Source organism: Molothrus ater, chromosome 7 (genome assembly GCF_012460135.2).
Source record: "Molothrus ater isolate BHLD 08-10-18 breed brown headed cowbird chromosome 7, BPBGC_Mater_1.1, whole genome shotgun sequence".
Lineage (NCBI taxonomy): Eukaryota > Metazoa > Chordata > Aves > Passeriformes > Icteridae > Molothrus > Molothrus ater.
Window position 1 is genome coordinate 11,045,237 of NC_050484.2, and position 17,520 is coordinate 11,062,756.

The 17,520-nt window shown below is 49.1% G+C and overlaps 1 protein-coding gene across 4 annotated transcripts in view; it reads right to left on the reverse strand.

Moving 5' to 3' along the window:
* SATB2 (SATB homeobox 2) overlaps nucleotides 1-17,520 on the reverse strand; it is a 137,874-nt gene that overhangs the window by 118,554 nt on the left and 1,800 nt on the right. Inside the window, exons 1-3 of one of the 4 annotated variants that reach the window (XM_036386782.2) lie at nucleotides 14,132-14,659; nucleotides 13,124-13,202; nucleotides 9,369-9,587 (exon numbers count right to left, since the gene is read on the reverse strand). In XM_036386782.2, the coding sequence (XP_036242675.1) occupies nucleotides 9,369-9,537 (169 nt within the window). In that variant the 5' untranslated portion in view covers nucleotides 9,538-9,587; nucleotides 13,124-13,202; nucleotides 14,132-14,659. Of the gene's footprint in view, nucleotides 1-9,368; nucleotides 9,588-10,068; nucleotides 10,380-13,123; nucleotides 14,660-17,520 lie in introns of those variants that run through there. The other 3 variants (XM_036386781.2, XM_054515433.1, XM_036386783.2) reach the window with 3 other exon arrangements.

Here is a 17,520-nt window from a genome sequence, read left to right on the forward strand (position 1 = left end):
GGAGAGTCTCTCCCCGGGAGCAATGGCTTAAGAAACCAAGTACTCTTATATGCATTCAGGTCCACACATTTGAGGAAGGCACAAAAAACCAAAACGCTCCCCTTACATGAAGCAGCACAGCTTTCATTCTGAAAGAGAAGGAAGTAGTTTTTACTACTTTCTACCTGTCGTCCATGGCATTCTCAAAGCTCATGTAGCTGGCAGGTCAAAATGACACTGTGATCATATTAATGTCATCACAAAGGCTCAATACATTCATTATTATGCCAGACCCAGACACTCAGATAATGCCTAACTTGAGCATTACTGTCAAGCAATACACCTACTTACTGCATACGTGCTCACAGGAGCTCATATGAAGTCTACTATCCAGATTTCTAGGTTGAGAAACAAACTACTTGAAAAAAAGAAAAAAGGAAAATTTTAAAAAAACCCTCACACTTCTGTTACTCTGCATTTTCTCTAAGTCTAAAAATTGGTAGCATGTATGACAGGTCCACCTCATTTTTCTTAATGATGTTTTTATTATTCTTTCACTCAATTAAAACAGAAATGGATATTGCATCTTCTGACTGTATAATTGTTATTGTAATCTGTTTTCGATCACTGCTTGGGAAATGGGTCCAAAACAACATAAACTATCCACAGCCTCAGAATACAAGTAATTTTCTTTTACTACGATACTTAAAGAGACATCTATCATGTTGCTCCGCTAACATGTTTGTAATATGGCAAAGAAGTTATTTGTAAGTTGGGAAAAGACATTATGAAAATCACCTTTTACTCCAAAGTATTGTATAACTCATAATTTATAACTACATTTCTTAATAACCATTCAAAATAATAAGGCTGGAAATTGTGCACATCTAATTTTAATATATAAATAATGGAAATGCACATAAACCAAAATATGCTCAAAATATGAATTTATATTACTCTCCAAAAAAATAGGCTGATTATAGTTTTGAAAATAACATGCTTCATTTCCAATATACGCCTGTCAGTTAAATTTATGGCAAAACATTCTCCGTGAGTTTAGATTACCAAGATGGTAAATACTTCTTTGTGAGTTTCCTCACTTATCTGAAGCTTCTGTCCAAATGCTGACAAAAGTCAGCAACTTCTCAAGAGCAAAGTGTTGGTGATACCCAAGTAAAGACAGACTAATCCAGCCCCTTCTCAACATTACAAATAGAATGGAACAGCTGAGAGAGAGACTAAGTAACCTTGTGGTTGTATGCAGCCATACAAATCATGCTTTTGATATAAGAAACTCCCCTCCCTACATTTCATGCCAGGTTTAGTATCTTTGAAAAGATCTGCTGTCAATAGTGAGTCTTTTCATCTCAGTGTTTGTCTTTGGGAACAAATGAGGGAGCATGTTTAAGTGGAAGACATTCCTACTGCATTCTGAAAACACAGAGGGTATATGGTTATCTCAAGAGATGCTGCAGCTTCATATAAAATAGTGTCTGACAGGTATTAAGATTTTTCTGACCTTCTTTACCTTGCTGACATTGCTACTAACAAGGTACAGTTGTGCTTAAAATGTTTAATATTGCATGTCCATCTGATACAAGGACATCAGTTAGAGCACAATGACTAAACATTTCTAGCAAGGTAATTACCCAGATAATTTTCTATTTAGAAAACAAGTCATATGCTTAGACTCTTATCTAGAGCTACCTGTCCTTTTTCTTCAAGTTCTTTCTGTTCCCTTCATACAGCTTCTACAAATAATGACAATCTTCTTTTTCCAAACATCACTGCATGAAACACCAATAATCATTTAGCATTCAACAAGAAATTTAAAATATGTCTTGAGTTCAGACACAGTATTCCTTCCCTAGCATCCAGTTTACCAGAACATTGATGCAGGGCTCATACTTCATTTTTTAAACAATCTGTAAATTATTTACATTGTTTTATTCTAAGTAGAAGTGCCTCCCGGAAGGGGGTTTTACGTAAGTCCTCAGATACTAGCAACATCAACATTCACACCTTTAAAAATCAGAGTAAGAATTACACTTTAAAAACCCAAAGCAAAACGCAGCACTAACCAAGCAATAAAACAAACAAACAAAAAAAAACCCTTTCCAACATCTTTTTTAAGAGTATTTTAATGTCAGCAGCTCTAAACTGCTAATAGACAAATGCCAAAATCTTGTATATTTGTAAATCTTCAGGGGACACTCACAGAGCCATCAAATATATTTAAAAATAAAAAAAAACCCAAACAACTGAAAATACTGTTTCATGTTTTTTCTAAAGTTCCCTGAAATAGAAGAAATAACACTGGAAATATAAAATATTTTTTCCTTTACCAATATTCAGATCAATGCAAATGAAGACTAGAACAAAATATACTCAACAGATGCAGTATGTACGTTCATACAAAGCGCAGGGACTCTGGATTAAAAAAAAAATCCCTAACTACAGAATAGTGACAATATGGACAACATGCTTTGCTGGCTGAGAACATATCACACATTAAAGCAGTCAACACTTGGGAATGGCCATGAGAACCTCAACTAGGTAGGCTAACAAGTGCCCCCAAATGAAATGGCACAGAGTATTTTGTGTCTTTCATAGCACTAATCAATGTAAACTCATTTGTCTTCAGCCCTGCAGCAGAGACGCTGCTGATGAGCATTCTGCAACAAGTACAAAGCTTCTTGGAGGGCAATTTTTTTTAGTATCTCTAGAGGCTAGAAAACATTTCTCAAAAGCCGTCAAATACTCAGCTGCCTTTTGTCTACTGTGACTATTTCTTACATCTGCATTAGTGACACATGCCACCGTGGGGACTGATGCAGCTGACCCCGGACATTTGGTACAGTAGGAACCAATTACCACAAGGAGATTTTTTCAGAGCTAGAAAGGGCTCTGGCTCCTTGTTCAACACAGCGGGCTGGTTTCAAAGCCACTGCGAGCTTCAAAAGGAGAGCACACTCCTTTGGTAGTTACAGAGTATGAATCAGACACAGGTTATCTCCAACAAACCCCCGTCCTATCAATTCAAAGGGACTTGGTAATACTTTATACCTTGAAAAACTGAGCCTTTAATCTGAAAAACACAGCAGTAGTTACTAATTTAACTAAATTATGAGGGGCAGTAATTAAAGGCCTAACTTAGCTATGCCTTGCAATTTGGGATTCAAAAGAAAATCTTCCCAAGTTTTACAGATTTTCAGCTATTTTGAAAAGTTTAAAAATAAGATTTAAAAGCAGGTTGAGGACTGCTCAATCACAAAAATAAGAATTTTCCTAAACAGGTCACACAGATGTTTGGTGAATATAAATACATGACTGCAATAAAACTTTTCATTTTACAGCACCATAGTTGTCATATTGTATTACCATGTTCTGTGTCAACACGAGTGACAAAAATCTTACTGGTTCAAGTATTTTACTTAAGCTCCAGACCACCATTGTGGCCCTTCTCCTCCCCATTCCACACAGACAGCTCTAAAGAAAACATCAATAATAGAAAGTAACTGCAAAAATAAATATTCAGGCTAGCCTCTCCATGAAGAAAACTAAACTCAAATACTTTTAAAGGAATCCTAAAGTAAGTGATACCATCTGAAAGTCTGTGCTACAAACTAGAAAGTTTCGGTATGACATAGCTGTCTATTGAAATGATGACTTGATTACAGTTACATTATGCCAGGTTTTTTCTATTTTTAAATCAAGATAAAATATTCAGAGCAGAAGAGCATTTAAAGAGAATATAAGGATTCCACAAAACTAGGTATTTGGGAAAGGAATCTGCAAGCTTTACCTCTAAGTGTTTCTTCATAATACTAAAAGGTTAATACTGTTGGCCTTCCTTTGATATCCGAACTCTTCATCTAAATTGTAAGTGGCAGATAATTCACTATTTAATTTCTTGAAAATATGTTACCTCATTGGCATCTTTTTAGTTTTTAATATGGTTTTGCCATCTTCTTTAGGCACAAAAAACAGTTCTGAGGAGTTACTGAAACCTCCTGTTAAGGTGAGTTTGCCAAAGAATTGCCCTATAAATAATTGACAGTAAATATACTATGTTCTATCCCAGTGAGATCAAGAAAAAGCAGGACCCAACTTAAAAAGGGAGGAGTAAACAGAGAATTAATATGGATAATTTCAATTATGTTGGTTGCTTTTTCTTTGCTTTGGTTTGTGATAAGAATAACAGCATGCATTTAACTAACGTGGCCATGGGTGTGGAAAAGAAGCACGGAGATGACTTGAAACACTTAGGAACTGTTGCGGGGGAAAGAAAAAAATCTTACTACCACTAATCTTAAATCTTGAATTCAAAATTGTTGGTGTCTTTTTGCAGATGCAACTTAAGGATTCCAAAATTACCCTAAACATCAAATTATGTCTAAGTCATTGAATGGGTGGATACCCTATATTCTGTTTAATGCGTATGTTCAATTGCACATGCACTTCAACCAACTGTATCTTTATTTTAATAACAGACCAAGTACCGAAAACACATAAAGAAAGACTATTTTTCTACCTCAGCAAAAATACAGCTGATATACTGCATGACCCTTCGGGAATGACTGCTCTGTTTGTTCTATTTACATGATATAGCCTGACTGGAAAAGGGAGAGAGGGGTGAAGATCAGCAAAAATACCAGAAACTCATTTTTAACAATCAGTCCCAAAAAAAAAAAAATCACTGTCTTGCTTTTCTTACTGTTCCTGTTAGAGGTTTCGTCCTCATTATATATCAGAAACATGTAAAATGCAAGATTTTACATTTCTTCTAAATCCCTACTGAATAATATAAAATTAAAAGAAACATTTTCCAACTATGCAGCTACAGATAAAACATAAAATATAAACGTAAAACATAAAAATACATCTATGCTGGTTCCTGAAACTAACAAGGGTTTCCGGCTTTCACGCTTCTGTATTTCAGCGCGCTTAATTCTTTCCAACAGCTACATATTTCTTTCAGGCAGCAGGAAGGTATTCTTAATCTAGGATCTGGGCAGGAATCGAAAACTTAAACCTTTCACTTTGCTCAATTCCTAAGGACAAGTGAAACACACTTCCTTACTGCGCTCAGGATGCCATGTTAACTAACCATTTAGAACAGAGGAGCAAATTTGATCAGGCTGTATTCTTCCGTTTGCACAGAAGTGAATTTTTGCTCCAGTCAAGTACATGCTTGTAAAGATATAAAAGGTAGTACAAACCCTACCATATTTTTACAGAAATATATAGAATGGACTTTGACAAACAGCTCTTTAACCATCAGCCTGTGTTTCTGTCACCCCAGAGATATATTAAAACTGATTTTTAACTACACTTAGGCAGACACGACCACGATACACTGAACTTCAGGGGGCTCACAGCAATCAGCAGCAGCGCTCCGAAGAGTCACTGCATCCACATTTCTGTTACATCTGACTTCATACAAGCTCCCTAAGTACAGCTACTGATTAACATCCTGATCATACACTTTGGTTTGAATTGCCCAAAAGCTTTTCCCTCCATCAATATTTTGTAAATTGAATCACAGTTTTTAACAGTTAAATGAATATGAACATATTATCAGACTGCATCAAACTAATCTAAACAAAAAATGTTTTGCCATCATTTCCTGTTTCAAATTTGAACATGCTCCCTTGGCTACCATTTGGTTCTATGCCTCTTTTTCAGCAAAATCAAACTTCAGAACAGCTCACTGCATACTGGCATTTTAAACTGCTTTCAGAAGCTTTTGATGCTTATTTTCTACACTCTTCAAATCAACACACACATATATATATGTACATCCACTCTTACACAAACAGGTTCACGAACTGCAATCAACAATTCTGTAAATATAAGTTTCCTAGTCATTAATCATCCCTCTTTTTTTTAATCCTTATGGAGTGAATTACTAACTGAGAGGAGACGCCAATCCTAGTAAGTGAATGTTACCCAACAGGGATATAAAGCTGTCAACACCATAGTGCTCTTGCTTGCTCTAAACTCTCTCCCAGGCTTCATATGTTTTTTAAAGCGATATTAGTCTTTTTTTTCCAAGGAACCTTACTCTCCTTAAAATCTGAGCACTTGTGTTTTATTACATACAGGTTTTAAAACAGACTGGTCAGATAACTGTTGAAATATTTCAGAAGCACTGGGTTAGTCAGGCAAACCAAAACTGGACTCTAATACATTGGGCTGACGCTGACAACATTGTAAACAGTACCAAAACTTTTAAATCCCCTATTAAACACAACCTTTAAGACCTCGTTTATCTTTTTAGTGACCTTCACTAGATTATTATAGCTGCTGTAATAGCCCTCTGAATTAAGGACATTCATGTTAGGAATAAAAAACTAGGAAAGTCATAATGCAAAATTTCTCATGAGAACAATTGATTTTCTGTCTGCATTACACAAGCTTATTTTAAAACACTTTTTCACTCATAAAACTAGTGAGAAAGCTAGAAACACCAATAGCATTATATTTCTCTATTTCTCAGGGAAGTCACTAGAAAAATAATTACAGCAAACAGTACGATTATAAAACTGGTTACCAAAGGTCATCACACTCATCATAGCTGCAGATAGTTGAGAGCTTATTGCTCTGTTCTCACGATTAACTTCAGAAACTGATATTATTACAACAAAAAGCCACTTGACAAATAGGAAGGAATTTCAGCATTTACATATCTAAGGCCCAAAATGAGATGAGAAAAAGAATTGCTAGCATTTGGCGTTGCTTTCAAAATCTTCAGATACACATTATGGAATTAGAAATAAACCAAAAAAACTGAAATGGTCTCTAGTTTTCGGTAAAGTATTTCCATTTTTGTCCTAAATACAATTCACATTCAGTAAGTATTAGCACTTGTTAAAGCCCAAGAAATAAGAATAAATAGAAACACTGGCAGCTGAAGCCCTGGATGTCACTTCACTATGACTTTCAATAGTTTCCTTTTTGTCAGACTCTAGGCACGATAGCAGAAGAGTCCCTATCAGCATTTACTTCAAATAATTTTTATACTAATTTGCCAGTAAATTTAAAGTAAGCCCATCCACAAATGTCTACAGATGCATTTCACCACTCCAGTGAAAAAATTACTAAGACCACAGTAATCACTGCAAAGATACAGACTTCCAAAAATACCTGAAACAGGTGTGATCTGCATTCAGGAAAAGATCACTTGATCGTAACAGGTTCTTAAAGATCAAACTTGAAAAAGACCAGAAGGAAAATATCTGGAAATTAGCTATGTTGATTTATTGTAAGAGTATTGCCAGGAGAAAAAAAAAATCAATTTTAAACAGCACCATTATCTTATTAAAAAAAATCTGCCTTAACTAATTTAGTATTGAGTATTATAGAACCTAGGTAAGTATCCAGAAAGGAATAATTTTTTTCTTGCTTTCAGTATCAATAAGGAGTAATGAATAACCTTTATTATGAACAGCCTAAATCCAAAGAGACTGAGACTGTTTAAAGAACACCAGCTAAGGAAAAAGAAAAAAATTACTCCTGCATTTCTTATTCCCCTACACTTCTACACTCGAGTCTACAACACCTTTATAAATGAGCTGAAGAGTAATGAATGAAAACTCAGGCTCTTAAAAGTTTGCTTTCAGAAATGAAAGTATTTTTCTTAAGTGGAAGAGATCTTCCACAGCTTAATAGGCCAGATTCAGGCTGAACCACCAATGTAACTATAAAAGCTGCTGAATTTCTCTTGGATAATACAGCTGCAACTAGAAAGCAAACATATATTCCAAAACATTTAAAAGAGTTTTCCTAAAGTAGATTTCTATAAATGCCCCAAGGAAAAATATTTCAGCTCTAATTCTAACATTCCTTTAAAAATCAAGCAGATTTAATGCCCAAGTCTCGAAAAAGGCATGTAAAACTACATACACTACTTTTTATATGATTAACTAGTTCCTTTTTACAATTATTCAACAAATTATTTCTTCACCAATTTCTAAGTGGAATAGTATTACAAGTCTTTCACTGCAAAGCTGCTTCTTCTTTTTCCATACATTGGAAGAACACAGAGAAGAGGATTAAAAACTAGATATAAAGAAACGTAAAAAACTAGTGAGCTCTCTTACCCTTCATTAGGTATATAAATGAATCCTACGTTTTTAAAATAAAATCTGCAGCTCCTTAGCAAACTTCAGCAATTAGGAAGCCTATTGAGCCAAAGAGGTCTAAAACAAGCATCTAATGGTAAAATCGCTAAATAAACCTCACGTAATAGAGAGTCATGTGACGACCATTTCAATGTATCTCTCGAAATGCCAGCTACACAAACTCCTTGTGTATAAACAACTACAATTATGTGTTACCGCTCTGCTCATTTTAGAACACAAATACAGAGGGGTTTTTTTAACGTAAAGTTATTGATGGCCTTCCCTGCAGTATTCTGCTCACAATGTCTGGTTAATTTCAAGATTTTTAAATATACTTTTCCTAACATGAGGCTGCACTGTCTTAAACACGACAGCATCAGAGTTAAGAGGAAAAAAGAAGGCATTTAAGAGAAGTGACTGGAAAGTTTACCTGCTTGGAACAAAAGGAGGGGAAAAAGCAACCACGCACTTAACACGCTCTTAACACAAAACTGACCAGCAACTTGATAGCAAGGTAGGAAAGATTAAGTATTCTAGAGAAACGCAGGAAAACTGTAAAACTAATGCTCAATATATTTGCTGAAAGAGCTAAACCTTGCACATGCCCTATCCTCTTTTACAACAACTGCTACAAAATTCTACTTACCGAAAGAAAAATAAAACCCCAAAATCCAACCATAAACGCTACCATTTTTCCCACCCTGGTGACCCTTTTCTTAAAGCTGTGACGGTGGGTGTTAACGCACCTAACTGGTGTCACCTATATCCGCGAAGGCAGCCCGACCGCCCGCACCCAAGCCGGACGCGCTGCCCTTCGCTGCAAGCGCTGCCCAGGCCCGCCGCCCGGCCGCTGCCGTGCCCTGCACAAGGGGCAGGGGGATGCCCGTGGGCTGCCTCAGCGCAATCCGCACCGAGAAAGCGCCAAGCGCAGGACACGCTCTCACCCCGTTACCCTCTCGCCTTTTGAGAGCTGCCCGGCCAGAGCCCGGCCCGGGCTGGCCTCTTTCGGCAGGCGGCCTTCTAACGCCGGAGGGCTGCGCGCCGCACGCCCGGTCCAAATCTTCCCGTGGATCCCCATCACCGCAGCGGTGCCGAGCAGCCAAATACTAGCCCAGGAAAGCGGGCAGCAGCTCTCCAGCCGCCACTCGGACCTGCCGGCCCCTCCGCGCACGGTGCCGACCCGCCCGCCACACGCTTCCCCCGGGCCCGCCGCCCTGCGCGCCCCGGGCGGCGGAGCCGCCGCGAGCGCGGCCGCACGGTTACCTCCCACGGGCTTGGTGACGGCGCCGTTGGGCCTCCCGCGGGTGCCCATAGGGCTGCCGTTCTGCTCCAGCCTGGCCACCTTCCCGGGGGGGGGCCCTTTGACATCGGGGCTGCCGCTGCCTCTGTCGGGGCTGTCCCGCAGGCAGGGGCTCTCGCTCCTCCGCTCCATGCTCGGGGACGCTGCTCCCGCTGGCAGGTCGCAGTAGAAGGAGCACGGACCTAGGGCGAGAGAAAGAAGGGGCGCTTCAGTGGCCGCTGGCCAGTACCGGGCCTCGCTCATCCGGCCGGGCCCCCGATGCCCGTCTCCAGAGCGGTTCAGCTCCGTGAAGCCGGGCGAGTAGCGGCCGGGTGTGATGCCGCCCCGCTCCCGCCGCCGGAGCCGGCCCCGCTGGAACCGAGCGGTTCGCCTCACCCGCCCGGCGCCAACCTGCCGCGGGCGGGGGCAGGCAGTGCTGCGCCCCAGTTCCCATCGCGCTCGGCAGGCAAGCAGCCCAGCCGCCTGCCGCAGCCAGGTGCTGCGCCCCGGGTCCGGCCAGTCCCGGCCCACCCCCGGGGGCCGCGGGGAAAAGGCTGCCAGTCCAGACGGCCCCGCTGGCACGGCCCCCCCGCGCTGGCCAGCTGTGCAGCCACGGAGTAGCCGGCTGGCTGCTGGCGAGGAAGCCTCTAGCGAGCGGCTCCCGCGAACTGCCGCTGTACTTACTGCTTATAGCCTGTCTGTAAGTTGGCTGAGTTGGGCTCTGTCCATGGATCAGAAGTAGAGAATCCAGGGTGGAAAGTTTTCCTGTTTCCTTCTCCCACGCCGCGTTCTTCGCTTCTACTCCTTCCCCCCACCCCCAGCCCCCTCCTCGCCCTCCTCCGGGGGTGCTGAGGCGGCGGGGCCGGGGCGGTTTCCCGCGGGGCGGCAAGGGTAGAGCCCCGTCCCGGAGGGTCCCGGGTGGCGAGCGGAGAGGTCGGGACGAGGGGGCGGGGAGGCGTGGGGCCGTCGGCTGCGGCGCAGAAGAGAAGGGAGAGGGAGCCGACTTCTCACACCTTCAGCGGAGAAAATCAATACCGGGGGAAACAGGGGGAGGAGAAGAGGAGGGAGCGCCGCTCTCCCGGGCTCCGCGGCGGCGGCGAGTGCCTGGCGGCGCGGAGAAGTGGCGGCGGCGGCCCCCCGTGTGTCACTTTCAATCGCTCCCTCCTCTGCCAACGACAGCAGCGGCAGGAGGGACTCGCCACAGAGAGCAGAGAAACGGTTATTAGTTGCGTTGAGTCATCGAGGCAAAGTGAGTCCTTTTTGGGGTTGTCCTTGCTTTCGGGTTTGGTGTATGTGCACGCCTGTGTGTGTGTGTCTGCCTGTCTGTCTGCGCGGCGTTCCCGTCCCAGGGCTGTGCATCCCAAACATCGCCACCCCTCCTTGCCTTGACACCCCTCCCCCTCCCCGCCCCCCCGCAAAAATCAAGTCTCGCTGCTACCTCGGAGTCGGGCACGGACGGGCACGCAGCAGCCCACCTCCTCCCGGCCCGGCCCGCCCCGCGGAGCCCCGGCCCCGCTGCGCGCACGGTGGGAGGCAGAAACCCACCTGGCAGGAAATTAAACACCAATAAATAAATAATACATCTCGCACGCGAAAAAGGAGCGCAGTGCCGCGCGAAGGAAGGGCGTAGGGCAGGCTGGGTGGGGAAGGGGAAGCGTGGCAGGACGACGCGGCAGTGACAGGAGAGACCCAGGGCAGAAAGGCGCAAGGGCAGGGGCAGTCGGGCTGGGGGAGGGCTGAGAGGGAAGGAGAGGAGGAGGAGCCGGGAGAAGGGGAAGGGCGGGGGGGCGGATGGTGGGGAAGTGGGAGTTGGGGACACCGGACCCACCGAGGAGGAGCAAAGCTGCCTCCGGCATTCAGTCCAGACGCGCGGGTTGGTCCGAAGCAGCCCGTGCGGCCTCGCCGCGTCCTGCCACCCGCCCCCCACCCCCGTCCCCCTGGGAACCGACCGACGGCGGGGATCCTCCCGCAACCTCTCTCCGCCGGGGCGAGGCAACAGTAACTTTTCGCGGTGCTGTGGGGGCTGCCGCCCCGAGGGCCGGTCGCGCTTCCTCCAGGCCTCCAAGAGCCAGCGACCGGCCCCAGGTAGGGCCCCGCCGTCGCCCTGTTCTCCGCGCCCAGCTCCAGGCAGTTACCGGGATGGTCCTGAATAATTGATGGCGGGGGCCGGGAGAAGGTGATAAGCGGGCAGGAAAGCGCTGCTGCTGCCGCCGCTAAATTATTTAATAGCGGAGCTCCTGGTAGGGCATGACAGCGCTACCTAAGTGCAGCCAGTGGTGGAGGCAAAGCTCCGGCCGGGAGGTCGCAGCGCGGCGGGATCGAGCCCCTCACCAGTCCCGGGGCAGCGAGCGGTCACCCGGCAGGCAGGCAGTCCCCTCTCTCTCTGATGCAAGGTGCACCGCGCCTCTCCCTGGGGCCGGCGGCGGCGTGGCCGCGTCTCCCGGCGGGGCCATGCCCCGCGGGCGCCCCGAGGACCCGCAGCGCCCCCTGCCCGGCCCGGGGGGCGCGGGGGAATGAGCCGGCGGCCCCGCGCCGCCGAGCCCTCGCCGCCCGCCCGGCGGCGGAACGAGACCCACGTTAAGGTGGACCGAGGGAATCCCTTCTGGTGGGGGGGGCGGGCGGCGGACGGGCGGCGAGGAATGAGCCGGCGGCGGCGGGCACCCAAAGCGCCCCGACACCCCCCCTCCGCCGCCTCCCCCGCTGCCCGTCCGCGGCTGGCTCCCTGCGCGGCGCCGCCCTCCCCGCCGTGCTCCCTTAAGAGCTCTGTCTTTTACGGTGGCGCCGGAGGGTCAAAAAAAAGGGGGGTTAGTGGGGAGCGGAGCCCCCCGTCCCGGGCACGGTGACACTGGGGACCTGCGGGAGCATCACGGCCACCGGGCAGCCCTGGTGGCAGATCTTCGTTCCCCCCGTAAGCACCCGGGAACAGTAGGGCGGGCAGCGGTGGTTGCCTCGAGCCCGCATGCAGCCGTCCCAGTGCTGCCTCGGGGTTTGCGGGAGGGTCAGGTCCCCACAGGAGATCGGCTGCCGCCGGTCCCGGTGCTCCCCTCCTTCCCTCCGAGTGGCAGTGACGGCCCACCCGAGGGCTCGGGTGTCCCGGTGAGCTCCGGGCCGCCCCTGAAAATAGTACCGGGAGAAGCAGAGGATCCCCGGGCAGGGTAAGAGAAATCATCCCTTCGTTCCACATCCGACCTCCGGGCCGGCCCCGAAAAGCAGTGCCAAGTGCGGCTGTCCCCGCCTCGGCCGAAGCACTCGTGTCTCTCCCCGCCTCGGCAGGGGCAGCGGGACCCGCCGCCGAAGTCTGGACGCGGTGCCAGCCTGGCCCCGGGACAGCAAGCCGTGAACGCGGGTGGGAGCCGCGTCCCATCGCCGGCTGAAGTCGGAGGGAGCCAGAGAATATACGGGGAGCAGCGGAAGGCCGAGGGCGGGGGGCCGGGATACCGCCAGGGCCGGGGCTCCGGGAGCGGCCGGAGAAACGAGCGGCGGTGCCGGGAACGCGCAGGCTGCGGAGGAGAGAGCGCGGCGGCTGCCGCCAGGCAGGTCTCCTGCTTTCCCTCTCAGAAACGAGCCTCAAAGTTTGGAGAACTCTCTGTTTTCTTTTTAAAAAACCCGATCTAACTTTTCTCCCTCCCCCCCCCGCTCCCCATTTGATAAAGCTCAGCAGTATGGAAGTTAACGTTCTTACATGGAAGTTAACGTTTTCCACCAGCTACTGAATAATTGAATAATGTTTTGTTCTTACCTTTGATGTTGAACTACGAATGCCCGAGGATCAATGGCCAGAAAGTTAGAAGAATTGGTGATTTAGGACTTCAATACTTCTGGAAAAAAAAAATGCCAATGGTTTAGCCAGGATCTTCCCTGTCTGATTCGTTACTATTATTATATCTGATGATGTGGATGGATGGAGAGACTCAATCCAAGCCCATTAATGAGGTATTTTATAAACACCACCGTCTGAAGATCTTCATTTACATTTTGTCACTGATCCTTTCCTTAACAGCGGAGACGTGTGGCGACAGCGCGATTACAGGACTTTAGTAAAGCTCCTATAAGAGTACAACTGGCTTGTTAATCGATTAATATTTTATTAAGTGTAAATATTTTATAAAGTTTTTAGGAAAACTATCGATTCTAAATTATTAAACTAGTCAGAAGGGCATTTGAATAATGCATACAATTAAATACATTTAAATATATATGTAGCGATTGCTTCATTTGCAATGAATCCCCTGCACCTTTCTCTTGCTTTCATTTTTTTCTCCACCGGCAGCTGGTTTCTCATTTCTGCGTTCACTGGAATATCTGGATTACCGAATATGTGTTTAGTCCGTATGTATAAACTGAATGTTTACATAAAATACTCTAAGAAAATAACTTTGAAATCGGGAGCCGTAATAATTTGAAAATTTTGACGCGAAAGCAAAGGGGCTTGTTAGTGAAACCGAGGGAAACGTAACCGAGTTCGTATAAATGTTGTTTGGTAACTTCTGTTTTGTAAACATCACATAATTTATACGGATTTTATGAAGTATGACGCTTATTTTTCTTTTACATATTTTTTTCCAAATAAAAGACTTTTCTCTCTGTTTCGAATTACAAACGCTTTTTCCCCCCATTGCATGATTTTCACATGTCCTTATTTCCACTGGAAAGAAAAGGTGATTATTTCCCATTGCTTTCCTCACCCGTCTTCAATGTCGCAATTAAAAAAAACACTATTTGAAAAAATATTAATAATATTAATAACCTATTTTTCTTTTTCTAACACGACCTCCGGTACGAGAATTTTCTGCTCTCTCACTCTGATGGGAGCAGGAGTTGATGAGCTCCGAGTGCCCAGCGCTCCTTGTTACTGAAGTTTGCGGACCCCTTCAGTCGTTGATTACCAAAAAAATTTGAACAAAAACACCTCGTTGGAAAGGTTTGGTTTTCATTAACTACCGCTTTTAAACCCAAAACGCATGGAAGCGATCGCGGCTCTTGCCCACACAGACTTCAGAGGCAGGCGGCTGCAGCCGGGGCTGCCGCGACCTCCGGGGCCTTCCGCTGCCCGCGATGCCGCCCCCCGGGCCGGGGCGGCTCTCGCCCCACGCAGCCGGGCCGAGAGCCGGCCCCCGTGGCTCTCCCCGTGGCAGGATCCGCCGGGCGCTCTCCTGCCTGCTGCTTTCTCCCCGTTCCATCCGGTATTAGCCAGGAGCCGCGGCGCCCGCGGGACGACAGCCTCACCGCGAGGCTCGGCCGGGGCCGAGCGCTGTGGCCCGGGCCCAGGCGAGGTCCCCGGCGCCGCACGCTGGGGTCCCGGGGGACACCGGCCCACCGCCCGCGGGCACTGCCTCGAAGCGCAGAGGTCCCGGGCTACCACGAGGGCACAGGGGCCGGCGGGCTGGGAGCGGGATGGCCCCCAGCACCGGCGAGGCAGCTCCGGGTCCCTTCGGGGTGGCGGCTGTAGTCCGCACTGCCAGGACGCAGGGTCAGGAGGACAGCGGAGAGCGGATCCCACAGGCGAGGGCTCCGGTATCTCCGCTTGGCCCAGGCTCCATCACGGCGATACCCGAGCCCCCGCGGGCCACGGCCAGGACCACCCGCCCGACCCGTCCCGGTGCCTTCGCCTTTGCACAGCGCCATCGCGCGGGCACTGGCGCCGGCGCAGTCCGAGGCGGCCGCAGCTCCCGCCTGCCCGCGGCCCCGGCGGTGCGGGCACGGCGCAGCACCTGCCGCAGGCCGAGCGGGCCCCTCCCGCCGCCCTCTGCTGCGCCCTCGGCCCTTGCAGCGCCGCTCCGCCCTGCCACCTTGCCCGCCGCGCCACATGCCGTCGAGGCTCCGACACCTCTCCTGTCCCGCGGCTCGGGGGCAGAGCGGCGGCCCAGGCAAACCTGCGATGGGCAGCGCATAAGGACCGACGTCCTGATCAGCCGCGCCTTCTTCGCGCTCTCCTCGCGGTCCGAGAAAGGCGCTGGGCAGCCGAGGAGCCAGGCCGCCGCTGCGGGGTGGCCCCGCCATCGAGCGCTCGCTGTCGGGGACGAGCCATCTAACCCTGCAGCCGTAGGACGGGTTCTCGTCCCTCCGCACTACCACGATCCCTCTTTCGGCGGCAGGTTCACGAGGGGCAGCCGAAATAAAACGAAAATGTCCTTTGAGCCCAGTGGCGGGAGGAGCCCGACTCTTCCCGCATCATTTCGAGGGGGAAGCTCTGGCTCCAGCCGACAGTGCCGGCGGGAGCACGGTGCCAGCCATCGTCCTTTCCCAGCCACAATCCTCTGCTTTCCCCCTGCAACCCAAGCCTAAAACGGCGACTGTCCAGAGGGGGAGCGCGGCGGGCGCGGGGCCGCCTGGGCAGTGCCCTGGCTCCGCGGCATAACGCCTCGGCCCTCGGGAGCCCGCTCTGCATGCCCTGAACACCGCCGGCTGCCTCCAGCCCCTTCGGGATCCACGCGGCTCGTTCGTGCTGTGCCAATGGAATAACAAAAATATTTTTTAAAAAAACAAACCCAAAGCGTCTTCACGGCGTCCGAGCTCCGACCAAAGGGTTTCGGGATAGCAGTATCTCTGCAGACCTACCCGCGCTTCCATCCTTTCCCCCAGTGGTTTTATTAATGAGCCTTTTGCTGTTAACGCTGGTTTATATGGAGAAAGAGCTGCGGACAACAGAGAAGCAATCTCTGCAGCCAGACGTACACAGGGAAGGGAACGACTCGGCCGGAGCCGAGTAGCACGTAACAGGCTATTACACCGTATTTCGGTGCCCAGGAGGCAGCGCAGCTCCGGCCGAGGCGGGCGCGGGGAGCGAAGCTCACCGGCAGGCCGGGCCGGCTGGACGCCTGGTGCGGGGTTGAGCTGGCCGCTGCCGGAGTCGTGCTAGGCACTCTCCTAGCACGGAGTCGTGCTAGGCACTACGATCTGCAGCTTCCCGTGTTCCTCATACACGTCTCCAGATCTTGGCTTTCCCCCTGGCCCTGGGTTTGCATTTTCCCATAATCAACGCTGCAATGCTAACCGCAAGGGATTTCCTCCGTGAGATATCAAGCTCATCGACCTCACCTTAACAGACTTCGAAATACCTCAGTATTGCATGGCGTCTTTAAAATACTTCTGTTTATATTTGTCAGGAGCAGAGAGCACAGAACGAAGCGTTTGTGCCCTGTGGGTCTTTTCCTTCAAATTAGCAGCTTATAGCTGGAAATGAAGGAAGAGTTTTCCCACCTTCGTTGCAATTAAAGAAAGTTCCCTAGATCCGAGAGAGAAATAGCTAGCAAGCCCCTCCACCCGAGCACCAACTGCGGCTGCTCCTTCGCCGCAGCCTAAGGCCACTACGGTGCCGTTTGCCCCGGGCCGGGCGGTGTCCCCCGCTTCACCCCGAGGCGGCCGCTCCGAGAGGCGCCAGGACGGGAAATGAGCGTTCCGCCTGCCGCGCACTGCCCGAGCTGCGGCGTGAACGAATGCGGGAAGGGGCTGCAGCACAGAGCCGCCACCCTCGGTGCGGGAGCCAGCCTAGCGCCTGCCTTTACACCCCTAATGTGCCTACGGGGCGCAGGGCTCCGGGGAAGCCCGCTCTTCCCTTCCAACCGCGCTCTCGCCCCAGGCGTGAGAACGAGTGACGGCGGAACTCCGAAGGAAGGACATGCCGAGCGTGCTGGGATGAGGACTCGTACCCCGAGGCACGAATCGTTTTAATTACAATGATTTATATAAATTAGCAAGATAGCATCCTTGCTGCCCCGCCAGGCTCCGACCTAGAAGCAAAACATAACCCGCCCAGGTTGGACACTATCGCCTCACAAGGGCTCAAGCGCTCTTCGAGTTCCTACGGCCGGCGGAGACACATGAGAGTACGGACCTCAACAGAGCCAGGACAGAGCCGATTCCGAGCCCCCTCCCCGTGAGCTTCCCAACGGGCTGAGCTCAGCCCCAGCCCCGCCGCGCTCAGGACGCGGTGCTCATTAGCGACTGTCCTCTGGACAGAGCAGGGTGCTGTTTTCCTCCTAAATCCAAACTTTGCCTCTCAACAGATACTTTTATCTGCGCACCCCCGTTTTAATTAAAACTCCAGTAAATGCGTAGGGAGAACCCTCTGCTCTAAGGCACAAGGCAGCAGTTCCCGCCGGCTCCTGCCACGCGAAATGGTGCTCAGGGAGCAGA